This window comes from Cydia amplana, chromosome 11 (assembly GCF_948474715.1).
Source record: "Cydia amplana chromosome 11, ilCydAmpl1.1, whole genome shotgun sequence".
Taxonomy (NCBI): domain Eukaryota; kingdom Metazoa; phylum Arthropoda; class Insecta; order Lepidoptera; family Tortricidae; genus Cydia; species Cydia amplana.
In genome coordinates this window covers 16,592,163-16,619,236 of record NC_086079.1, presented here as the reverse complement: position 1 = coordinate 16,619,236, position 27,074 = coordinate 16,592,163, and the positions used below count along the sequence as shown (strand labels likewise).

Here is a 27,074-nt window from a genome sequence, read left to right as displayed (position 1 = left end):
AGGTCACGGCTCATTTCATTGCATGTCTTTACATATTGAATCGCGATAGTATTTTTAGACTATAATTATGTAAAAGAACCTACTAAAAAACTTAAAATACCTCTGCTCTATGAGTATGTCAGGCCAGGGAACTTCTTAAGTTTATAATTTACTAGCGACCCGCCCCGGCTACGCATGGGTTAACAAATTATACTCCTAAACCTTCCTCTAGAATCACTATATTGATAAGTGAAAATCGCATGAAAATCCGCTCAGTATTAGTTTTTGAGTTTATCGCAAACATACAAACAGACAGACGCTGCGGGGGGGGCTTTTATAAGTTGTAATGATATATTGTCAGAAAGATGTGCTAAATATATCAAAATCTTACGAGACGCCAATGTCAAGATAACAGGGATCAACCGATCCGATATCACAACCTGTCGGTTGTTTGCGCTGTTTTTTACCGTTAATTACGTAATAATTAATAGGTAGTACTTATTTCTCTATGAATGTACCAGGGATGATGCGGATGCAGATTATTTGACATCCGCGGATGCGGATGCGGATATTTAAAGGCTCACATCCGCGGAATGGGGATGCGTATGTCAAGATTAGGTACTTAGAAAACGTCAAATATTACATTTTTAGTATTTTTTTTATTAAAAAAAAAACGAAACGTTTAGTAGGTATTTGAGCAAGAGTATAGGTGGTAACTTCGCCGACTTTTCTGGATCTAGACGATTTTGTTATCGGTAATGACGAAATTACTTAGCACTTACGCCGCCGTTAAGACGTTCCTGTACCGACTTGTTCGACATCCGCATCCGCATAAGCTCCGCATCGATTTTATGCGGATGCGGATGTTGAAAATAATGCGGAAGTTCCGCGGTTGCAGATGCGGATGTTCGCAACATCCCTGGAATGTACTAACCGCTTTAGAACTACATGCGATATAAATAATAAATCTGATCTAACACAATCGCTAACGAGTACTCATAAATGTCGTGATCAAGGGCTCAAGGAGCAGCACAAAAGTGCACGCAATATTCTATAATTGATGTAAAATAAGATCGTAAATCAATACTTTTCATAATTACATTATAATTATATACACGAGGTTCAAAGAGCTAACGGAAGGTCCGTTGGATTTTCTTTAATGCTTAATTGTTGCAGTTGTGTTTTGGGTCGGTACTGCCGGTAGGTTGCAAGCGCCCATAGGCTGCGATGGCTGCTCACTTATTTTTATGAAATATTTTGATTTGTTCCCTAGTTGGATAGATGGCAACACCATCTCTATCCAGTAAAGATTATAGGAGGTGCAAGCACACACTGGCCCTTAGAGTTGGTCAAAGGCCCTAGCATTTCAAAGATAGCATACATCAGAGAATTTGGAACAGGCATCGCCGTGGCCGGTTGGTCTAATGGTCAGGACGTTAGCCACGTAAGCTGAAGACGCGGGTTCGATTCCCGCCTCGGCCACCGGTGGACTTGGTCACTTTTTCTTTAGTTTATAATATCTTTTTCAGTTTATAGTAATCAAACAGGTTGAAATAAAGAAATAAGAATAGGACTCACTTTTTGTTCAATGAAGGGCAGAAATTTGAATGAAAGTTTGATAAAGTTTTTGTTTAAAATGTGACTTGATGTCGTTCATGTTTCGTTACCTACAACTATAGGCTCAGTAGTTTAAACATTTCTTAAGAGATAAAGGGATTTGAGTATTTTGAAAATACAGAGTTACTTGAATACATTTTTGACTTGTTGTTGTATAGATAGAACGTCACGAACCGGATAAATCATAGATGTATTATTTTTAAAGATGGAGCGTAAGCCACCTGTCACCGTAGCCTCACACACACAGACACATTTTATGTACGATTTACAGTGAGGAACCAGAGGCATGTGGCCACGACGATAAAGTCATATCGATAAACTATACGGCCTTTTTACAATTTAAATTTTACTTGAAAGGATCTAAACTATCTAAAATGAACAGATAACTATTATAACATTAATTTAGAAGTTCTTTACTTATAAGTTGCTCTTAATTATGACCCCGTTATAATTATTTGAATTATTGTCTAAAGGAGGCATGGAACGCCACATATATAAATGTTACATTAAAACCAAATAAAATATGTTTTTTGCAATAATAGAGTTTATTATTATATTATAAAATTTATAAAGTATTCATTATCCATTAGCATTTCCGGTTGTTTATTTTTAGTGAAGATATCGAAGCTTCAATTAATCGCTATTACGTTCCGCTGTGTAGAGAGTATCGATATATAACATGATTAAAATCGACAAATCTACATCCCTAGAAACGTGCAATAAACTCACACATACACATTTTAACGCACACATACACAGCTTGCCCACCACCAAAATGGCTACGGCTTGACAGATAAATTTTGTACTGAGAACCGAGAACGTTGGGGCCTTGGGATAAATGATAGCCGTTATGTAAAGTGTCAGAATGCGTTCGGAAACTGCATGCATCGTACGGTTTTATTGAACCGTAAATCACGTAACACATGACCCCTACGGCTTCTACCTCGGATCTACCTATAGTATAAAGTTGAAGACAGTTTTGGGACCATTGGGACTAAGGTTTCCTATGATGCTCTTTTTAAATCACTGAAACATATTATGAAATCGCACTGTCTAAGACAAGAAGAATAGTATATAATAGTCTCAAGTCAATTTCCTTAACTTTTTGTAAAATATTGCAAAAAATATTAAATGATAATTAATTCAATGTCATGAAAACATTTCACAAACACGCTTAGAAGACATTCCATCAGCTTTCATTGAAAAGTAATAATAAAGGTGTAATTTGAAATCACGTTGGTGCAATTAAAGGTGCTGGTTTAAATTAAATCAGTTTCGTTTTCAGTAGACTCACCGGGTGTCCAGCGGCGGTCATCAGCGGTGACCAGGTCCACGCCATCAAACAGCTGCTGCGCAAACTCCTCGATGTTGTTGGACTCGGGCAGGCGGCCCGACAGCCCAGTCAGCACCACGTCGTCATCGGCGCCGCCGCGTCCGTTCGCTACGCTCGGCATCTTTCACGAATCTGCAACAAGCACAACCGTTTCACAACTGTTCACGGCTGTTCACCACCGCACTGTCATGGCGAGTATCCCTCACCTCTATCGGATCAATGGAACACCTGAGGGGTCTCCACTAAATCACTTCGCGGATTCGGTTGTTGAAGAGCGTCCGAGCACGGCTACCTCCCGAGCGAAAATGAGAGGATAGTTCGGGATGTTATGCGGCGCGCGAGCACGCGTAGAGTGGAGTCCGGCGCGGGCGCCGAGCGGTTAAAAGGGCGCGATATCGGGGTCGCGACTTGTCAGCTGCGACGCACGTCGAGCCTCTGTCTTATCACGGGCGCAAGGACGAGCAAGGTCGAGTGTTTTCCGAGTGGCCTGTCCGCTTCGACCTCCACGGTTCCAGCGGGTGCAGCGGCCGTGCCGACGACGCCGGCGCGGCGCCGCGCGAGCTGCGCGGACACAGAGGGCCTACCGCGAACCACGTTCGACGTGTTACCTCCCTGTCACACTTACGTACGAATTTACAAGTGCGACAGAGAGGCAACACGTCGAACGTGGTTCGCGGTAGGCGCTCAGGTTTACGAGTACACTACAACACTACCCCGACACGACGCACAATAGCGCTTTGTGTGCCAATTGCCCGCCATCGGCCGTTCGTGCTAGTAAGTAGTTGAGCACAATCGGATATTATTAGATTACCCGAGCGAAGTAGCATTCATCCTTTATAATTTTACGCGTACTGTAAGATGGGATGAAACGGAATGGGCTATCTTACGAATGGTGCGTACAAAAAATCGTAAGGTAAGTGTACTAACTATCTACTCAAAGGTTAACTGGAAGAAATCCCTTAAAGGGATTAGTTCGCCTTTGTGTTTTGTACAATAAAGAGTTTATACATCCATATATAAACAAAAAACCGGCCAAGAGCATGTCTGGCCATGCTGAGTAGGGTTCCGTAGTTGCCCGTACGGGGTTTATGTGTAGATAATATGCAAAAGTATCTTCGCAGCACTTTACGCCCTTTTACTAAGAAGGAATGACTGCGAAAATCCAATAATACGGCGTAACCGATCATGTCCAATTGAACAAAAGTCGGCAAATATGAGGATTTCATCGTCCATGACATCACATTACAATTACACTAATGTTTTCACGCGTGATCTAGAGTCTGTGCGGAAAGAGTCGTGGAATGTATTAGGTTGGGACCCATACATTCCACGACTCTTCTCTTTCCGCACAGACTCTACCTTGACTCTACCTATAGTTCGTTTTTTTTAGCATTAGAAAGAACTTGAAAGAAGGTAAGCGATTTTGACATGTCTTTTAATTGAAAAACACTTTTAAAAAATCAATATTATTACTTATGAAAGCAGAAGACTATAAAAGATCGTATTAGATTCATAATTGTTACATATTTACCGTAACTTATTTTTAAAATGCGTTTTTTAATTAAAAGACACATCAAGATTGTTTACCTTATTTCTAATGCTAAAAAAACGAAGTATAGATTACATTAGTGATGTCCCAGGGCGAGGGTCAACACATACTGTAAAATATGCCTAATTTGCTCCAAAATTCGAAACTTAATTTTATTATGTTGTTGTATGTTCCAAATTCCAAATTCCAAATTATTCCAAATTATTTATTTGTTGATACACAAGTTACACAAAGTGCCCACGAGGAAACCGGAAAAAGTTAAAATTATTTTTGAGTGACAGTTTTACAAATAGCATTTACATTTTATGTACAAATATACAACAAATCTAAAAAAACTAAAAATAAACAAAAAAGAAAAATAGGTAAACAAAAAAAGAAAAATAGGTAAACAAAAAAAAAGAAAAGTAAATAAAAATAAAATAAAAACTATTGGAGCACAATTACCCTCGGGAGCGCAGTAGGATTACATATGTTACGAATTTCACGCCGCGACAGTTACGATAACATTCGTTGCCACATGATAATGTGTATCCACCGCGTGGACCTCGAGCACACCTATCTGCCGTCAGACATTACGTTGAGCTGAGGGCGAGAGGTCAAATACGTCCGTGTTCGAAAATACTGCAAATAAGTACGTAAATTCTTGACACTTGCTACTGAACCGAGTCTAAACCGTAAAATTATGCAATGTTAGTATGTCTCACAACAGTTTAAATTCGATTACTTGCTACTGATTATGTCTTCGTCTGAAATTCAGTTGAAATTACCCGTGAGTTCCTGTAGGCCTAGTACATGATTGTCGCGACTTACTGCCGTATTCGAACTTCAAGATATTCACAAGAGACGACACGTACTAGATCCATTCTAGATACGTTATAGTTTAGATTTCAACTAGTTCTCTTTTGCAGCGCAATTCCGGCAACCAATGTCACTTTTACGATAGATCGTGTTAGATATCTATTAGATGTGAATTAGATCTCTAAGTAATATCTTGTGGAAATCGTTCAAGAGTATCTCCAGAATCGCGGAAATGTCAAACTTGACAGGTTAGATTTTAAACATATCGTTATCGTATCTTGGCGATGTCTAAAAGATATCTGATAGATGTCTATTACAAAATCCGAATCGGGCCCAGTATCTCGCGGCGAGATACACTATGTTAATTAAAGATGGACGGGTAGTCAGCCTATCTCGCCGCGAGATACTGCTGTGCTAGCCTGGTTGTATATACTATAATCTCTATGTTAATGTCACAGCTGTTGGATCTCCAAATAAAATAAATGAATTTGGTATACAACATAAAGATCCAGAATACCTGAATTTCTAATTTGGGCTGATTTTTTTATGATGTAGGAGGCAAACGAGCAAAAATGAAAAAAAAACTTTAATAAAATAACAATAAAGATGTATGTAGTATTGCTGGCACTCGTATCTGCTTGATTAAAATTACTAACAGCCATATTCGAACTTTAAGATACAAAAGTGACGTTTCTTCAAACAAAAACGTCACTTTTGACACTTGTTTGACACTGACATATTCGATCCATATCGTTTCAATATCTTTTGACAGAAGCGCCGTGTGAGTCTGTTCACTTTTAGGTTATAATCCTTTACAAATAATTACTTCATTCCTTTATACTAACTTGGGTGTGGTTTATTCATATAAATTAGATAAATTACACATTTGTCCTTATATAAAGTTAGGGTAAGGTCCGTTTGGCCTTAGCCAATGGAGGGGAACGAGAAGGAGAAGCCTCCCGACGAGGCCGGTGATAACTCTAATGTCGGCATGGAAATTGATAATAATACTAGGAAGAGAAACCTACAAACATTAGACTTATCACCGTTTAGTAGCCCACAGGAGCCAGCTCTTAAAAAAATTACAACAGAGAAAGGGATTTCGGACCAGGTAGTGTCAGTAAATGAGAATGTCTCCAACCCCCAAGTAGTTACACAACCCGATGAGAACGTTACGAACCCACTCTTGTACAGTCACCCTGATCTTAGCAAGGAAGCCCGCGGTTACAGTGCAGACGATGATGGCCCATTTGTGGTACATATTTCAAAGGAAGCCTCCATCAACAACAATACTACACTTAAAGCCATATATGTAGGTATGCTTTTAACACAGGCAAAGGTCACAAATATACAGAAAGGTGGTATAAAACCAGTAGGTCGCAATAGGGTTTCGGTAAGTTTTAATACAGCCAATGACGCCAATTCAATCTTGAAACACCCCATGCTAGAACAGTACAAATTGTCAGCAAACATTCCATCATACAATGTATCACGTATGGGTTTAGTTCGAGGAGTTCCAACTGATTGGTCCATGCTTGATCTAGTTAAAGGCACAAATTTAGAAGAAGGTAAAGGCAAAATCTTGAAAGCCCGCCGCCTGCAGAGGAAGGTGACCAAAGAGGATGGTTCCCCGTCCTGGATTCCAACTCAGACTGTAGTGATCACATTTGAAGGCCAAACCTTGCCATCTAGAATCTTTGCTTATTACACATCTTTAGTGGTGGAAGTATACCAACTGCCAACAATCCAATGTCGAAAGTGCCTTAGGTTTGGTCACATACAAACTCAATGTCGATCTGATGCCCGCTGCTACAAGTGTGCCCAGAAGCACCCGGGTGATGGATGTAGTGTAGCACCTCAACACATCTCATGTATTTTCTGCACTGCCCGACACTATGCCACTGACAGAAACTGCCCAGAACACCACCGTCAAAAAACTATAAAAATGATAATGTCAGAAAGGAACATATCATATGCTGAAGCAGCCGCGCAAGTCCCAGTTGTAAGTCGTAGACCCTATGCAGACGTTGCAAATTTAATGTTCAGCCCCACGCGGGACTCTTCACCCCTATCACAACCTCCCTTTGACCCAAATGATACACCCTCTTCATCACCCAAAACCTCTTACCGTAAGACAGTATTTTTGCCACCCCGATCAAGGCCTTCGCTGTCCCCGGGTTATGACCAACAAGCTCATAACAATATAGTCCGACCTCCTCCGTCTCAGTTACCCAACGGACAGGCCCTCAACGAGTCATATAATAGAGTTACTCCGAATGAGGACCTTATGGAGCTTCTTCTTAAATTACTGACGAATATCATCGCCAAATGGAGCGATATCTTACCGAACGACGTTGCACCTTTAATGTTGACCCTTGTCGAAAAACTCTCGTTCAATAACGGACCGCCAGGCCACCTTTCTACAATGGAATAGCCGCAGTATTATCCCAAAAAAAACAGAACTTAGCCAGCTGATTAATGACCATTCTGTGTCTGTCGCGGCCGTCTCGGAGACGTGGCTGAGACCCGGATCTCGGTTTAGGCTCCCGGGCTTCTCATGCCTCCGCGAGGACCGTGATGACGGACGTGCAGGATGTGCTCTATTGATTAAGCAATCTTATCCCTTCTCTCAAATCCCACTCCCTCCACATGGAGATGAGATTAATGTCGTAGCCGCTAAGGTTATGGGCATTGGTTTCATTTCTATCTATATTCCCCATCCTGACCTCAGCCTTATCCCTGAACTGTCTTCTATCCTAACCTCTGTCCCTCCCCCTCATATAATTTTAGGGGATTTTAATTCGCACAATATTTCTTGGGGATCTTACCATTCGGACGGGTTTTCGTTAGCCCTGATAGACATATTCGACGATATCAACGTTTGCGTTATAAACGACGGAACGCCCACACATCGAGTGTATCCAGGCCAAAACCCGCAATCCGTTCCAGACTTGACCGCTTGCTCCCCTAATTTGGCGTCATTATTATCTTGGACCGTACTTCGACAGTCCTTCGGGAGCGATCACTTTCCGATTATCATTTCCAAGCCCTCGTCCGTTCTCCCATCCCCGTCTCCGGAGCCGCTTCTGAAACACAGGTTACAATCAGCTGATTGGCCGAATTTTTCTCTATTTGTCGAATCAAAACTTAAAGAATTGGGCTCGAACTTAAACGACAATAGTGAAAGATATCCGAAATTCAGAGACTTACTTTTAGAGGCGGCTGACACATATATCCCCCGTAAGAAACCCTTAAAGGATAAAATTCCCTCGCCACCATGGTGGAACGCTGACTGCACAACTGCGGTGAAGGAAAGGAATGAAGCAGAGCAAAGGTTTAACGAATCTGGCGATATTAAGGATTTTATCAATTTCAAAAAAATCTCGGCCCGTACTAAACGCCTGTTATCTAAAACAAAAAAAAAGGGATGGAAGGCGTTCTGTGAGAGCTTGTCTCCTAGAACTCCCCCATCAGTATTATGGAGAAATATAAAGCGGTTCAGGGGCTCCTTCAAGTCTGACACTGTATCCTCCGCTGACAAGTCGCTTTGGCTCCCAGACTTTGCTGACAGATTGGCTCCCCCAACTGCCCCAGAAGTATCCTGCTTAATATTTCCTCCTGTCGCCACCCCACCAAGTACCTTCGACGAACCATTCTCGTTCACGGAGCTAAAGTTGGCACTGGATGGCCTACGCAATACTTCGCCGGGGGAAGATGGTATCCCATACTACTTTGTGACTAAACTGAGCTCATACTCACGGGAACACTTCCTTGCCATTTTGAATCACGTTTTTGATACAGGTGAGATCCCAGAAGATTGGAAAACCCAAATTGTCATCCCGCTATTGAAGCCTACTAAAAACCCGGAAGAGGCCAGCTCGTACAGACCGATTGCGCTCTCTGCTACGATGGGCAAGATTCTAGAACACTTAGTAAAGAATAGGTTGGAATGGTATGTCGAGAGCAGGGGACTGTTAGCAAATACTCAATTTGGGTTCCGTAAAGGTAGGAGCACAATGGACAGCTTAAATATACTAACCACAGATATCAGACTAGCACTTTCATTTAATGAGGATCTACTGGCGTGTTTTCTGGATATTTCGGCAGCCTATGACAATGTCCTTCTTCCGGTGCTCAGAGCAAAGATGCAAAATCTGAGCATTCCCGTGAAGATTGTACAAATTGTCTCCAATTTATTCATAGGAAGATTCATCAAAATCCGTAGTGGCAGCTCTTATCTTTCTCCGCGTATGTTGTGGCGAGGCCTCCCTCAAGGATCTGTTCTCAGCCCATTACTCTATAGCATCTATACATACGATCTAGAACAATCTGTATTACCCTTCTGTAACATTCTACAATATGCAGACGATCTTGTTCTCTATGCTTCAGCAAAATCAATTAATACAGCAGCTACAAGGCTGAATATGGGCCTTAGGTATCTGAAGAATTGGCTGGAAGACCACGGATTGTCTTTGTCGCCTTCCAAGAGCTGTGCGGTGATTTTCAGCCGCAAAAGGAACATGCCCATTGCAGACGTTCACTATGGTGAAGAAAGCATTCCCAATAAGGAGTCAACCAAATTCCTGGGCATCATCTTGGACCGGAAAATGTCTGGAGAACTGCACCTGAAACATATAAGGGACAAGTGTGAGAAAGGCGTCAACATTTTACGAGCACTATCGGGAGTTTGGTGGGGTTCACATCCATATTGCCAAAAACTGCTTTATAACGCTATCATTCGCAGCCACATGGACTATGGATCATTCATTTTAGAACCTTGTAATAAGAAACCCTTGGAAGGATTGGATCTAATACAGGCTAAATGCCTAAGAATCATACTTGGTGCCATGGCTTCGTCTCCCAAAAATGCCATGCAGGTGGAAGGTGTGGAGCCTCCACTCGCACTACGTAGGCAATATCTTGCTGACAGGTTCCTCATAAGAGCTATCTCCAACTACAATCACTTGTTGTTTCCACGCTTACGAGATCTCGCTTCACTGGTCACTGAAAACCCTTATTGGACACATAAGGACTTCCCCACCATTATCATAAGTTTTTCTAAATTAAATAACTTAAATCCCATAATATACAAATCAGGAACAAACCCTATATATGAGACACAATTTGAAACTTTAATTTACTCCCCTCATGTTATTTTGGACCTAGGGATATCTAAAAAGGACCCAGGAGCTGACAGTAAATTTAATAAACTATTAGAGAAATGGCCAGGCTACCTACCGGTGTTTACTGACGCATCAAAGATTGATCCCACGAATTGTGTTGGAGCAGCAGTGGTTATTCCAAAATATAAGATTGTTCTGATGTTTAAGTGCCCTCCACAAACATCCATATTTACAGGCGAGGCTGTAGCTATCTTGGAGGCTGTAGCGTATGCTGACTCTCATAACATTGAAAAATTGATTATTTTTACAGATAGCAGAAGTTGCCTGCAGGCTATTATAGGCAATCAGTTCAAAATGAAGGCAAAATTCCCTTTAATTCTCCAAATAAAAGCCTTATTAAGAAAGTGTGACTTAAAGGGTTTAAAAATCACCCTTGCGTGGATTCCAGGTCATTGTGGCATCGTTGGTAATGAGTCTGCAGACCTATGGGCAAAGAAAGCTATTGAGTTGGGATCACCAGGCTACGACAAGGTATATAGCTCTGACATTCTGAGCCATGCACAGGCTGATTTATTTAACACGTGGCAAAATCGCTGGAATTCTTCCAGATTGGAGGTGGGAAAGCATTATGGTCGCATTCAACCGAAGATTACCCGTAAGCCATGGTTTTTTAAATTCCGAGCCCATCCTAAGTGGGTCATATCTACAATTTGTCGTTTACGCTTAGGGCCAGTTTGTACACCTGTATTCCTTGCTAAGATACATGTCCGGGATACTTCACTGTGCGAATGTGGGTTAGACGAGGGCACCGTAGATCACATTTTTTTCTCTTGTCCGAGATCCAATTACTCTTTGTATGATGTGTTACCTGCAAATATTCCGCGACCTATTAATTTTTACTCACTTCTCACTCTAACGGACCCGCCCCTAACCTCTATTCTTATTAAATATGTACAGGAACAAAATATAAAACTTTAATTATTACTTTATTTCTATCTATCTATACTTAAACCTCTACGTTTTTTCCTGCATTTCATCCGCTATGTTGCTTGCCTTAACAATCTGTCATCCGCCTTCCGCTCTTTTTCACTAATGTTGGTACTATGTCAATTGTGTCATGTCATGTGTTTGTCTGTGTAGTCCATAATATTTGTTTGTTTTAGGTTACCAGTCTATCCTTCCACAAAAACCAAAATTTAACCGAACATTCTCGTTGCGCAAGTCAAAAGTCTACACCTCGACATTGGCAGAATCCACCTTGCTAAATTTAGCGAGGAGTAAAAGCCATGATAGGAAAAAAAAAAAAAAAAAAAAAAAAAAAAAAAAAAATATCTTATATTTGACGTATCTTAAAGTTCGAATATGGTGGTAAAATTTGTGGAATTTCGGCTCAATGTGTGTTGCGCCTACGTATTGTTTTTCATTGTAATTTGTTGGTCTCGTAGAGCCCTTATTGGAGGGCGGCGTAGCACGTAGCGCCCTGCGCACGCGGCTACGCGCAGAGCTACTCGTAGATCGAATCGTCTACGGCAGCAGCGGTCGGCAACCTTTTAGCAGCCAAGGGCCACATAGTAGTTAACGAAGTTGACGCGGGCCGCACGTTGTTAATACAGTGAAACCTGGATAAGTGAGACTTCAAGGGACGAGCAGATTTGTCTCACTTAAAGAGGTTTTCCACTTACACAGGCTCTCAGTTAGCCAGGTACAAATAAATTTCTGTCTTATTTACAGAGGGTCCCATTAATAGAGGTGAGAATAGAGGATATATTTCAGTTATAGAGGTGGTATTTTGTAATTATCTTTAAAAATGAATAAGGTAAAATAATCCTTGTCCCTAAATATTTTTAAGTATAGTCCGTCAACCAAATCTTGTCAGTAGCAATGTAAAGCAAACTAAAGTAGGGCAACACTCAAAGAGCAGTATTGCGCTAAGAAAAGCAGCAATGTACATCGACCAAAAGATTTTTTTTTCCGCTGAGCGCGCCCTGCGTACGTCAATTCAAATTGTCACTCGCGGTTTATTGAAAAAATTTGAAACATGGACGGACAATTTAAAAGCGATGTTAAAACAATGTTAATCAAAATGATGAACAAATTTGAAGATATCAAAAACAACTCCCTATTGTAGTGCTTATATTCTCTTTGTTCCCTATCTATGTCTTCTAAGTTTACTAAAATAAAATCATATCAAAATGCAGATAGATAGTGCATATATTTGTTATTTACAATATAATATGCCACTTGTTAATGAAAATTAGTGTACTCTTCTGGATGAATATGACATACCTGTGTAATTTTTTTGATTGGTATATATTGTACAATAGGATTACATATTAAAAATAAAACAACTGATATTTGGGTGTTTATTTAATTTAAAGGTAAATAAGATAAGGGTCACTTTAGCTTACACTATAATTCAGGTCATTAATTGAAAAAATATAATGAAGTTACCAATGTTACCGGGTCACTTCAACCAAGCATACTCTGTAGTGCTCTGTAGTATTCTATTGCATCTTTGTAAATAGTCACAACTGATTGCTGAAAATATTAGACATGTGGGCCTATGGAAGTATGGACGGTTTCCAGGACACAATTTATGGTCTTGTTGGATAGATTTAGGCATACGTTTTAATTTTATTTATGCCTTTTAACCCTAAAACAAAAAAACTGAACATAATCTTAAAAGTTCGAAAGAGTTCTTCCAGTGTGTACTTGTCATAACCTCAATTTTTAGTAATGTTTACCATCAACGAGCATGATTGTACATTGTAGGCCCCTTAGCTTTGCTTATTCTTATTTAATGTATTGGTATTTAATGGTGACAGCAGAAATATCTCTTGAAACAGAAACGATTCAGAATGAAAACCAAATGAAAACAAATAAGGTGACGGCTGTCGTTTACGATCCACATTCCACAGATATAACATAGATGACACGCATTTTGGAATTATTCGAACACAGTGTTGCTAACCCGCGATTTTTCAAATTTGCCGCCTTTTACTACTGACAAGATTTGGTTGACGGACTTTATGTTTAAATATTTCTTTGAATTTATTTTGAATGGTTCTCCAAAGGAGAGATTTTTTTCAATTAAATTTGATACGGACATCATTGCGTCTTAGAAATGTATTAAATGAAAATTTGTTTATTCGTGTTACTTATCAAAATTTCAGCTTTCGTTTCGATAGTTTTAACTACATAAAGTAACTAAATGAAACTTGAAGTAGTTTAGACACAATAAGCAAATGCGGAATTTGTGCATAGACTAAGAGTTAGTAAGAATACGAAAATTGATCAATAAAGTCCAAGTTAGAGAGGCCATAGATTGACGTTACCTAAGATACAGAGGTCAATTCCTATAAAATTCTAAAAAAACAATTAGGAAAATGTAATCTTATAAATATAGTCTCAGTAAAAGAGGTAAAATACACTCTCTGTCTCAATTATAGAGGTAAATGTGACTATAAAATCACAACAACGAATCCCAGTTATAGAGGTTCGTTTTATCTCACTAACAGAGGTAATTCAGTGCTAAAGTGTCGGGACCGCACCATGAGTCCCAGCTATAGAGGTTTCTCATTTATCCAGGTCCCACTTAACCAGGTTTCACTGTATTTATGACTTTATCAGACATTGTCCTTTGTCAATATTACATACAAAATAGCCAGGGAGGCTCGCGGGCCGCAAGTGACAGGTTCACGGGCCGCATGCGGCCCGCGGGCCGTGGGTTGCCGACGCTGGTCTACGGCTTCAATCGACGTAGGTATATAAGTGGTATTATGTAGAATTAATATGTATAATTATGTAGAATTAATAAATTTTTCATGGGATACAAAAATAATTCGTGGTTTTAAAAATAGGTATATTTGAATTTGCTAAATAATGAAGTTATTTTTAAATTATTAACTTGGGACTAATTACTGTTCGCGATTTATGCCAAATAATACTGAAGTTGAAATATTTGACAATGCAATAACGTTTAAATCTTCCTATAGATTTGTTTTTGTTGTTTAAAAGTCGTTAAAATGAGAATTCATTTTGGTTATTTAAATTATAATAATATACTAGCGACCCGCCCCAGCTTCGCACGGGTTAACAAATTATACATAAATCTTCCTCTCGAATCACTCTATCTATTAAAAACGCATCTAAAACCGTTGCGTAGTTTTAAAGATCTACGCATAATACATAGGGACAGACAGCGGGAAGCGACTTTGTTTTATACTATGTAAAGTCTATTTTTTTATTCGGTAGACTGAAATGACAGTTAATAGTATGAACATGAAATGTCATTTCATACTATTAACTGTCATTTCAGTCTACCGAATAAAAAAATAGACTTTAGTGATATTAATCTCATAAAGACAATAATTATTTAACGGGACTGAATCGCGTATCTAAGTTGTAAAAATCGTGAAAGTTTAAATCACTGTCATACTGCCGTAATCGAACTTCAAGATACAAGAGACGACACGTACTAAAGTCTATTTTTTTATTCGGTAGACTAAAATGACATTTCATAGTATGAAATGACATTTTATGTTCATACTATGAACTGTCATTTCAGTCTAACCGAATAAAAAATAGACTTTAGATCCATTCTAGATACGCTATAGTTTAGTTTAGATATCAACTAGTTCTCTTTTGCAGCGCAATTCGGGCAACCAATGTCATTTTTACGTTAGATAGAGTTAGATGTCTATTGGATGTGAATTGGATCTCTAAGTCATATCCTGTGGAAATCGTTCAAGAGTATCTCCAGAATCGCGCAAATATGAAATTTGACAGACACTACTATGGATTTTACGTAACCCGAAAAAAGCAACGTCATCCTAAAACGTAATTCTGTAGCTCTAGTAAAAAGGCGTCCAAGTCACGCGCAGCGCAGGTCAAAAAGGACATAAGTTCCATATAACACTTGCACCGTTTTTCGCCTGAGCTACGCGCGGCTTGTACCCCTTTTCATAGGCGCCATTCATTTATTACGTAAGACGATTTAGGAGGGGAGGGGGGTCGAACATATCTTATTTTTTCTTACAAACGGAAGGGAGGGGGTTTTCATAGTTCTCGTTCTCACGTAAGATCACAAAGATGCGTTTGACGTTGACGCTTAAAATAATACTTCCACGCTCTATCTCTATGCTATCGAATCGAACACGGTGCAGAGCTATAACCGCAAAAACCGAATTTCGCAATTTGCGGGCATTTCTCTGTCACTCTAATTACGCCTTCATTGGTGTAAAAGAGAAAGATCCCCGCAATTTGCGAATTTCGGTTTTTGCGGTAGCCCCTTAGCTTAAACGGGCTCCAGTACATTTTTAGGTACAAATAAACGCTAAAAATTTTTTTTTTAATAATCACTAAAACAAACTAAACGTGTACCTATACATTTTTTTCCTTTAGATTCTTACGTAATAAACTAATTTAGGGGAGAGGGGGTCAGCCTTTTCGTATTTTTTCTTACATAGGGGCAGGAGGGGGTCAAAAACTGGCAAAAATCGTCTTACGTAATAAATGAATGGCGCTTTAGAGCCACGGAATTTTGCGTCAACATTGTAATATGTATACATGTATAGTTATTCTGTTTTCTGCGTCATTGTGGGAACCGGTATTTCTGGTGAGGCAAATGATTAGCATTTGGATAAGTTTCCGCGAGTTTGCAAATCTGTCACATACGTCATAATTTGTGCCATTTTTAACCAAAAGGGTACTGAGTACTTATTGGCTGTTGTCAATAAGGTGCTATTTCCATATAGCTCAAATTTGAAATCAACCTTATCGACAACTGACCCCCATACATTCCACGACTCTTTTCTTTCCGAACAGACTCTATTTATGAGGAACGGTTTAACTTTTAACCAAAATAATTTGTTAATGTTGACATATAGAGTTAGAGTAGTTTTAAATGGCATTTAAATCAATAAAGAAAAACTCAATGTTATTTGACATTTATGTTGCGGACTCCTTTTCAAGACTCTTTACCTATGTTCATATAATTTGACGTTGTCATGGCAGTACGTAAATAAACATGTCAAAGAAAAAGTGTGATCTTATTTGAAAATGAAAATAATATATAATAAATAAATAGAATACCTCCGCTAAACATATGTATCGTATTACCGGGCGTCGGTAACATAGGGAGGTGAGTTTTCACTTCTATCCGCACTCCCGGAGTGCAACCGTTGTTGCTTGTTTTTTGTATGTAGGTATGTTACCTCAGAATTCCGTCATTTCTAAACTGATTTGGATTTTTTAAAGTCAAAAATATACCTACTTACTACTTAAGATCTTCGTATTTTTACTGTAGGTAATAAGAATATTAATATGTTAACTGCTACATCCTAGTAGGGTCATAGAGAAATAAAGACAAGAGTGCTCACTCCATACATCAGTTCAGACTATTAATTTCAGTGTCTACATCTAGCATTGAGTAGCGGAACTATCAGTACTGCTACTTGACAATAGATGTAGCACCGACCGGAAAGTCTTATCTCAACAGCATAAGACTTTCCGGTCGGTGCTACATCTATTGTCAAATAGCAGTACTGATAGTTCCGCTACTCGATGCTAGATGCTAATAGTCTTTTTGGTACTAAAACTGATGTATGGAGTGAGCACTCTATGTATTTTTTTCTCTATGGTAGGGTCCATGTTTGTACTTGTTAGACTTGAAACACCTTTGTAAAATACCATGGATGCATTGAATACGAGTAAATGATAATGATAAATGACAACTAATAATATATTATGTAGGTACCATGGTTTCGCAATAAAGAATTCTATTCTATTCTATATATTCCGCCGCTGGCTAGAATAGAATATTACTCGTGTTTGTCAAGTTCAAGGAAGTCACACAATTATGCTAACCGCTTATTAAAGTAAGACCAAGACGATGTTAAGTGTTTTCTGAAGAATATTTGCCTATAAATTGAATATGTTCGTCAGATAGTAAGTAAACAAATAAAATTAGAGTGGGGGTTAGGTTAGTGCGCGGGAAATTACTGAATCACTAGTATCACTACATAGTATAAAACAAAGTCGCTTCCCTGTCTGTCTGTCTGTATGTATGCTTAGTTCTTTAAAACTACGCAACGTAGGTATTTTTTTAAGTAGATTGAGTGATTCAAGAGAAAGGTTTGTGTATAATTTGTTAACCCGTGCGAAGCCGGGGCGGGTCGCTAGTATAAATTAAATTACAAGCATTTTACACTTATAATCTTTTTAGGGTTCTGTAGTCAACTAGGAATAGGAACCCTTATCGTTTCGCCATGTCCGTCTGTCTCGGCGCTTTGCTCAGTGGTCGTTAGTGCTAGAAAGCGGCAATTAGGCATGGATATAATATATATATATAATCTCAATCAATCCAAAAAAGAGGCAAAATAAAATCTTTACAAAAATTTTTTTCGCCTATAAGTACGTATTTTTTAAATGCAAATGTTATCAAACGACTACAGACGGTCAATGGGAACTGGGCCTTACAATTGAAAACTGTTGAGCGTCGTAGTTTAATTCTATGACCTGTGACGCAGTTAACCGCTAAGAGATCACAGATCAGGCTCGCGCGTCATTTTCGCCTTACATTTCTGAAGTCTGGGGTGGTCGGTAAGGCCGCGGACTGGACGCACGCGACTGACGGGGCGGCAAGCTGGAAATCAAGGCCGGTCGTACATTGAGAGCATTGTTGATGTTTTTTTTGCTTGTATGTAAATTCAATGTTGACGTGTAAAAGTGCCCTTGTGGCCTATTTGCTGAATAAATGTTGAAGTTGAAGGTCTTTTGAATATATATTTTTTAATTTATTATTCACTTTAGCATCTGGCAACATTGGTTCTGTTGTTACATGCGTAATGCGTATGCGTGCGCACGCGCGTCATTGTTTTTGTTGACACAAACCGGTTAACAGATAGACGCCGGAACCGGCGTTAGATCAACGCTTTAATGTGATTTGTTTTTAAATTTCGTACAGTCGGCATCAGCAGCAGAAGTTCCTAAGCGGGCGAGGTGTTCAAAATTACCTTGACACGCTCTTGTTCTCTTAACAATAAAGTCGTGTCAAGATTCATTTTGAACACCTCGCCCGCTTAGCAACTTCTGCTGCTGACTGTATAATTACAACTAGGGAACGAATCAAATTATTTAATATAAATATTTTGAAAATGTGACCAAGCCCTCCGGTGGCCGAGGCCGGAATCGAACCGACATCTTCAGCTTACGCGGCTAAATTCTCTAGTATATGTAATCTTTGAAAGGCTAGCTAGTCGCCTTTGTCGTTGGTGTCGCCTTTGACCAACTCTAAAGGGCGAGCACCGAGCAGTAAAGGGCTTGTACCTCCTATACTTCGTACAATAGCAAAAAAGACTCCAACTTTTCATTTCTCATGCTCTGAAACTGGCTCATTGTTATCTATGAAGCGGGTTGAAAATGATACTTTGCGCCATAAGTACATTTTTTTAAATTTTTGAACGATAAGCAATGAACATTCGGTTCTAAATGGTTTCGATGTACATACATATATGATACCTGTAATTTCCTTTGTCCCGATACTCCGGATTCCATAAATATGTAACAAAAGTGCAGCTCTGCAGCTCCAAAAAAAAGTAAAACGATATGTTCGACATGCTACATATATATACATATACTAGTAATAGGCACCTATTTTTAGACTGACTTGCGTAATCTTGTGGTATTTTAGTTGTATTTTTTTGTTCCTTAAATTATTCTTAATACCATGTACATGTACCTATAATATATACGTGTACCTAAAGTACAATTGCCTACTTAAATACATTTTTGAAGACATTGCAATATTTAGAGGGCATACAGGGTATATAAAAGATGCTAATTGTTTTATTTAGAAAAAGGCGCCAGCGTAGGTTTGCACTTTTTCTTGTTTTGTTGTATGGATTAAAGGGCTCCAGACCATAACATTTAAAAAAACGGACAAGTGCGAGTCGAACTCGCCCACCGAGGGTTCCGTACTTTTTGGTATTTGTTGTTATAGCGCCAACAGAAATACATCTGGGCTTTTTTTTTTTAAGTTGACCCCTACACTTTTTTTCAAATTTGGGATTTTTTATGTTATTTCTACTCAGAATCACGAGCTCTTTCTATCCTAATAGGAGAAAAAAAGTGTCCCAAAATTTCCATACATTTTTCGATCTTTCCATTCCGCGACCGCCATACAAAGTCTATGAAAAATGGTGACGGAATGGAAATAAAAACCTTAGGACACATTCTGAGTAGAAATAACATAAAAAATCCCAAATTTGAAAAAAAGTGTAGGGGACAACTTTAAAAAAAAAACGCCCATCTGTGAAAATTTCAACTGTCTAGCACGGTTCATGAGATATGCCCGTTTCACACGAGGACAGAGCAGTGGGGCAGAACAGCAAGCAGCACAGTACTGCTACAATTTGAACGCACACGCTGAGACAGAACAGTACTGTCTTGACAGTCAGCCTGGTGACAGACAGACAGACGGACAGTGGAGTCTTAGTAATAAGGTCCCCTTTTTGGGTACGGAACCCTAAAAAGCGCATTAAATTCGCAAAGCTGTAATATGTAGTATATCAGAATTTGTCAAGTGGTTAATTATCTGTCGCAGATAGGTATGCATTGACATATTATTGTTATCTTAATGGAAGTTGATCAGAACATAAACATTAGGTCAAGTTCGTCATAGAGGGCACCTTCAACTCAGCCAACTTTCCTGCTTTCGCGTCTTTACTTAGGTAGGCACTTGTGGAAAATTTACTACATAAGTGTACTACATATTAGAGTCCATCTAAGCTAACTTTAGTTGTGGAGGTACCAACAAACGTCATATTTTACGTTTTTTAGGGTTCCCTAGCTAGCGTGTAATACAAAACAGTGGCGTTCAAAGGATTAAACAAAGCCAAAAAGCGTTTTGAAGAAAATTTCACTAGAGGCCTAGAGGCCTGCGCCCAAATTATGTCGTGTTGCGATTTTTTGGGAGGCCGAGAGTTGTCCGCCCTTATCAGCTGACTGTGACTACCAATCAACTGAGAAGGACGTAAGAACACGTACCTAAACAAAGAAAATTTTCATTTTTTTTTGAGTAGACAGGCCGACACTCCCACCAAGTAGGTTATTTATTGAGTAGACAGGCCGACACTCCCACCAAGCAGGTTTTTTTAAATTCAAATAATATCATATCATATCATATCATTTATTCCATTGTAATCATGTTCATTAGTACATTTTGGTCTTACATTTGGCAAGTAGGTACATGATACCCTGCTAGGGTGTACAATATAGGATATTAACTTATAACTAAGTACATACCTAATTATAATTTCAAGAAGTATTAAATGTCAAAGAAATAAGTAATAATAAAGTGAGACTAATTCATGCAATGCATGACTAATTAATGGACAGTGTCGCTATCGAAGCCGATTTAGGTTCTGTGGCTGTTTTATTAACCGCCTTCAAAAAAAAGGAGGTTCTCAGTTTGACCCGTATGTATGTATGTATTGTATGTATATTTGTTCGCGATTATCTCGCGTTTGGCTGAACCGATTTTGATGCGGTTTTCAGAAAAGTGTTTGTTACATTCTGGAGAAGGGTTTAGTGTACAGTACATGGATGGTTTGAAAACAAAAATAAAACCAAAATAAAATAACTTAATATAATATCTTTTTTTAGGGTTCCGTAGCCAAATGGCAAAAAACGGAACCCTTATAGATTCGTCATGTCTGTCTGTCTGTCCGTCTGTCCGTCCGTATGTCACAGCCACTTTTCTCCGAAACTATAAGAACTATACTGTTGAAACTTGGTAAGTAGATGTGGACGTAGTTACGCGAAAACGTTCCAACCCACAGCGACCCCATTTTGAGATAAACGCAGTTTTGTGTTTTAGCGGTACACTTTTTCCCTGTAATTATATCAGGCAAATACTATTGGTTTTACTGTGGAATGCCAAACTGGTTATTGAATGATATGCATATTTTTTGTAAATACATAATACAAGGGGCATATAAATAGGTAAAACGAGTTTGAAACGTTTTTGCTAAATTTAATTTTGTATGAACCTTGTTAAATAGCAATTATGCATAAACGTTCCAAAACGAATTTATGTGTATTATTTATTTTTATAAATATATCTAAAATAAATTTAATATGTAAAATAATAAATAACAATGAGGAACATACTAAAACAACAAAAAAAAACTTGAAAATGTATTACAAAAAAAATAGGACGTGATATTTTGAGCTTAGAACCTATGTCAAAAATTTGCTGATATGGTTCCAAAAGTTATCAAAAACTTATATTAAACATTCAATCATCATCGTATTCTATAATCTCGAAGTCCGGAACTCCACCAAACCCATCAACATCATCAGTAGCTTCTTCAGAACTTTGAAGCGTTCTATAAAATTGAAGGCAATCCTCAGGTATGTAGTGGTACATGGATTGTAAGATTTGTAAGTCCACTAATTTCGCTGGAGCAATCGGTTTGCCATTAGGCCAAAATAAACAAAAAGCGGCCAAGTGCGAGTCGGACTCGCCCATGAAGGGTTCCGTATTTAGGCGATTTATGACGTATTAAAAAAAAACTACTTACTAGATCTCGTTCAAACCAATTTTCGGTGGAAGTTTACACGGTAATGTACATCATATATTTTTTTTAGTTTTATCATTCTGTTATTTTAGAAGTTACAGGGGGGGGGGACACACATTTTACCACTTTGGAAGTGTATCTCGCGCAAACTATTCAGTTTAGAAAAAAATGATATTAGAAACCTCAATATCATTTTTGAAGACCCCACACGTATAGGTTTGATGAAAAAAAAATTTTTGAGTTTCAGTTCTAAGTATAGGGAACCCCAAAAATTTATTGTTATTTTTCTATTTTTGTGTGAAAATCTTAATGCGGTTCACAGAATACATCTACTTACCAAGTTTCAACAGTATAGTTCTTATAGTTTCGGAGAAAAGTGACTGTGACATACACGGACAGACGGACAGACGGACAGACAGACAGACAGACAGACAGACAGACAGACAGACATCACGAATCTATAAGGGTTCCGTTTTTTGCCATTTGGCTACGGAACAATTTTGCACACCGGCGAATTTCCTCAAGATTTCTGTCACTCTAATATTATCCTTCTCCATAAAAAAGGCGACAAATCCGACATCGGAAACTATAGACCAATTGGTTTAATTTCACACATTTATAAATTATTTATCAAAGTCATCGAAAACCGCATCGCCTCACTGTTGGATAAACACCAACCCCCAGAACAAGCTGGCTTCCGACCCAGCTTCTCGACAACTGACCACCTGCAAACCGTCAATCAAATAATAGAGAAGTCCAATGAGTTCAAAATACCACTCTACCTTGCATTTGTGGATTACAGTAAGGCGTTTGACAGTGTTAAACACTCTGCCGTATTTTCTGCTATGCGTGAACAACAAATCGACAACACTTATGTTGAGCTTATTGAGACCATATACCGCAATAGTACTGCAAGTATCAAACTGCATGTTCCCGGCCCTAAATTCCGCATCCAAAAAGGAGTCAAACAAGGTGATCCGCTATCTCCAAAGTTATTTACCTCTTGCCTACAGGAAATCTTCCAGAAGCTGGCGACCAAGTGGGAAACAATGGGCATTGGCGTCGGCGAAAAAAGGTTGACAAACCTACGTTTCGCCGACGACATTGTGCTATTCTCCCACACTGCACCCCATCTACAGAAAATGCTACAAGATCTTAGCACGGCAAGTCTTGAAGTCGGAAATGAACAGGTTGAAAACCCAGTTAATGACCAATGGCGCGAAACATGGGGTCAAGGTAGATGGGCAGGATATACATCTATCTGGGCCAGATAGCATCGTTCGATAACAGGCAGTCCAAGGAAATCGATCGACGCATCGAAAACGCCTGGAAGAGCTTCTGGTCCATGAAGGCGTTAATGAAGGGCAACCTTCCACTAGCACTAAAACGCAAACTCGTCGACATGTGTATTCTGCCTATCCTAATCTATGGCGCCCAAACTTGGTCATTAACAGAAGCCCAAAAGTCCCGACTCAAGATTTGCCAGCGAGCAATGGAGCGCAGTATACTCGGAGTCCGTAGAACCGATCGGATAAGGAACACAGAGCTGCGCTCCAAAACTGGTATCGCAGATGTGGGTGTGAAGGCCGCCAAGCTCAAGTGGGATTGGGCGGGACATATCTGTCGGATGCACCCGGACAGATGGGCCAAAATAGCGACCGACTGGGCACCACAGATCACCCGAGGCAGAGGCAGACCAAAAATGAGATGGCGAAACGACCTGGACTCATTCTGTGGCGACTGGCGGGAACATGCACAAAGCCGTGACGAGTGGCGAAAGACAGGGGAGGCCTTTGCCCAGCAGTGGGACACAATATAGGCTATTAAAAAAAAATATATATATATATTTTGGTAAAAAATATTTTTTTCTCTCGAACATATTTAATAGCAAAAATGGATCAAGTATATGTGGATCGTTTATAGCAAAAAATTGGAAAATAATATATTATAATAAAACGTTCCACTTTATTTAGAACAGTCTTCGCAGCTTAAAAAAACAGTATGGATTAATCTAAAAGGTTTCAAATTACATGGAACATTTTTGCAGAAATAAAAAATGTATAAAGATTTTGCAAAAACGTTCCAACCCACATGGATCATTTAAGAAACAATTAAATGTGCGTTTTATGAATTTAGTATAATGTTCCAAGACAAGTGGAACATTATAACGATATGTTATTCTATTAAGACTTTTTAACAATATGTTTCAGTATGCATGTAATGTTTTTACTTTATTTTGAGTACACGTCCTTGGCATAATGGTGGGTTGGAACATTTGGGTCAAATTTTATTGATGAAACTAACCTAAAAATACTAGCATCTTTGTGTGCACATGATGTAATATGTCAAAAATAGTACCCTGGTTATGGTAACTCATTTTCGAGTGACTTGTGGGTTGGAACGTTTTCGCGTAACTACGTCCATGTATTCTGTGAACCGCATTAAGATTTTCACACAAAAATAGAAAAAAAAAAACAATAAATTTTTGGGGTTCCCCATACTTCGAACTGAAACTCAAAATTTTTTTTTTCATCAAACCCATACGTGTGGGGTATCTATGGATAGGTCTTCAAAAATGATATTGAGGTTTCTAATATCATTTTTTTCTAAACTGAATAGTTTGCGCGAGAGACACTTCCAAAGTGGTAAAATGTGTGTCCCCCCCCCCCCCTGTAACTTCTAAAATAAGAGAATGATAAAACTAAAAAAAATATATGATGTACATTACCATGTAAACTTCCACCGAAAATTGGTTTGAACGAGATCTAGTAAGTAGTTTTTTTTTATACGTCATAAATCGCCTAAATACGGAACCCTTCATGGGCGAGTCCGACTCGCACTTGGCCGCTTTTTTTTAAAGGGAACCGCCTTCAAAAAACCAACCCATCCAAAAGATATTATATTATTTCATCGAATCAATCTTTAACAAAATTACAAGTAAGTAGGTGTGTACCTAAAGGTTAGGTACACACACTTATCGGTTGTCGAAACGGTAGGTACTATAGGTAAGGGTGGTATTCCACCTGTCCAATTTCTTTGTCCAATGTGTACCTATTTTGCGTCCCACATTTAGCCGAGAGAGTGAGACGCAATGCACATTGGACCAAGAAATTTAAAAAGGTGGAATACCAACCTAAAGGTACCCTACCACTCTACCGTCCGTGGTCAAAGATGGCAATCGCTTATTGTAAACGCTAATCGAAAAATAAAAAAGTATTAGGTTGGCCATTTTATTTAAAGTTGTCCCCTACACTTTTTAGGGTTCCGTAGCCAAATGGCAAAAAACGGAACCCTTATAGATTCGTCATGTCTGTCTGTCTGTCCGTCTGTCCGTCTGTCTGTCCGTCCGTATGTCACAGCCACTTTTCTCCGAAACTATAAGAACTATACTGTTGAAACTTGGTAAGTAGATGTATTCTGTGAACCGCATTAAGATTTTCACACAAAAATAGAAAAAAAACAATAAATTTTTGGGGTTCCCCATACTTCGAACTGAAACTCAAAATTTTTTTTTTCATCAAACCCATACGTGTGGGGTATCTATGGATAGGTCTTCAAAAATGATATTGAGGTTTCTAATATCATTTTTTTTCTAAACTGAATAGTTTGCGCGAGAGACACTTTCAAAGTGGTAAAATGTGTGTCCCCCCCCCTGTAACTTCTAAAATAAGAGAATGATAAAACTAAAAAAAATATATGATGTAGATTACCATGTAAACTTCCACCGAAAATTGGTTTGAACGAGATCTAGTAAGTAGTTTTTTTTTTAATACGTCATAAATCGCCTAAATACGGAACCCTTCATGGGCGAGTCCGACTCGCACTTGGCCGCTTTTTTTTAATTTGTGAATTTTTATGTTATTTCTACTCAGAACCACGTGCTCTTTCTATCATAATAGGAGAAAAAAAGTGTCCCAAGGTTTTTATTTCCATTCCGTTACCATTTTTCATAGACTGTATGGCGGTCACGGAATGGAAAGATCGAAAAATGTATGGAAATTTTGGGACACTTTTTTTCTCCTATTAGGATCAAAAGAGGCTCACTTCGCCCACGCCTAGCTACGCCACTGTACCCCACCGACTTGATTTATTTCTGTCATTTACCCCTTGGACCGCTAAACACAGCCACACACGCGCCGTTACAGTTTAACCCTGTGACCGCTAAAGACATCAACTAACGCGCGCGGGTACAGCCCAATTATCAACCTTCGTGCATCCCGACAAGGTTAATATTAACCTTTGCGTCCCGCTGTCGGGAGTGCCGGGTAATGTGGTTACGGAACCCTTGGTGCGTGAGTCCGAATCGCACTTGGCTGGTTTTTTATTTGATTTTAATATGTATTTACAATAGTAAAAAAAATTAAAGGCGTTAATTACAAATAAGTAAGTACCAAACCTTTAGGTATGGCCCTGATAAAACGGTAACACGATTGGAAAATATCTAAACACCCAAACTCTACCACGGTGGCCACCGCGCGGCCACCGCCGCTACCGGCACCGGTGGAATTGGCCACTTTTTGTATTCCAATATGATTCCAATGACGTATTATTTCAATTAAATTTCACCACTATAGTAGAATATTAAACGTAATTATTACCATGTAAGCTTCAATGTAAACCTTCGGTAGTGCTAATTAGAGTTTAATCAACTTCACGCGGAAATATAAACATCGATTGAAAATTGAAATCTCAAACAAACGAGTGATGATTGACGATTGTAAACAAAGCCTCCCAGAGATGTCCGTCATTGTAAACTGTTTAAATATCTAACTATAATAGAATGTGTGACAGTATACATATACCCAGTTCAAATGGTGTGACGGCCGCGACAGGAAAATGACCGAATGGCCACCGTGGCCTTGAACCTGTCGAAATCCGAGCGATTGATCGCAAGTCGCAACAGCTTCCTGTGCTCTTGCGGTATAACACCGTATAGCTCCTACTAGGTATCTAACCTCGACTAAGTACCTAGTACTTATAAAAAGGAAACAAATTAACCCACTCACTTGTTTAGTATTTGAGAAGTTGCACTTGCAAATGTAATGTAGAGCGTCCGCAGTATAATCTCGTAGTCGGTAAGCAATTATAAGACA

General features: G+C 39.0%; 1 protein-coding gene and 1 non-coding gene across 2 annotated transcripts in view; one reads left to right on the top strand and one right to left on the bottom strand.

The window, feature by feature from the left end:
* LOC134652121 (fatty acid synthase) overlaps positions 1-3,301 on the bottom strand; it is a 38,664-nt gene extending 35,363 nt beyond the window's left edge. Inside the window, exons 1-2 of the mRNA XM_063507289.1 lie at positions 3,136-3,301; positions 2,891-3,061 (exon numbers count right to left, since the gene is read on the bottom strand). Coding sequence (XP_063363359.1) covers positions 2,891-3,050 — 160 coding nt within the window. The 5' untranslated portion in view covers positions 3,051-3,061; positions 3,136-3,301. The remainder of the gene's footprint in view (positions 1-2,890; positions 3,062-3,135) is intronic.
* Trnat-cgu (transfer RNA threonine (anticodon CGU)) lies at positions 1,390-1,461 on the top strand. Its single transcript has one exon. It is a non-coding gene; the product is annotated as a tRNA-Thr (tRNA).
* Positions 3,302-27,074: the final 23,773 nt, after the last annotated feature.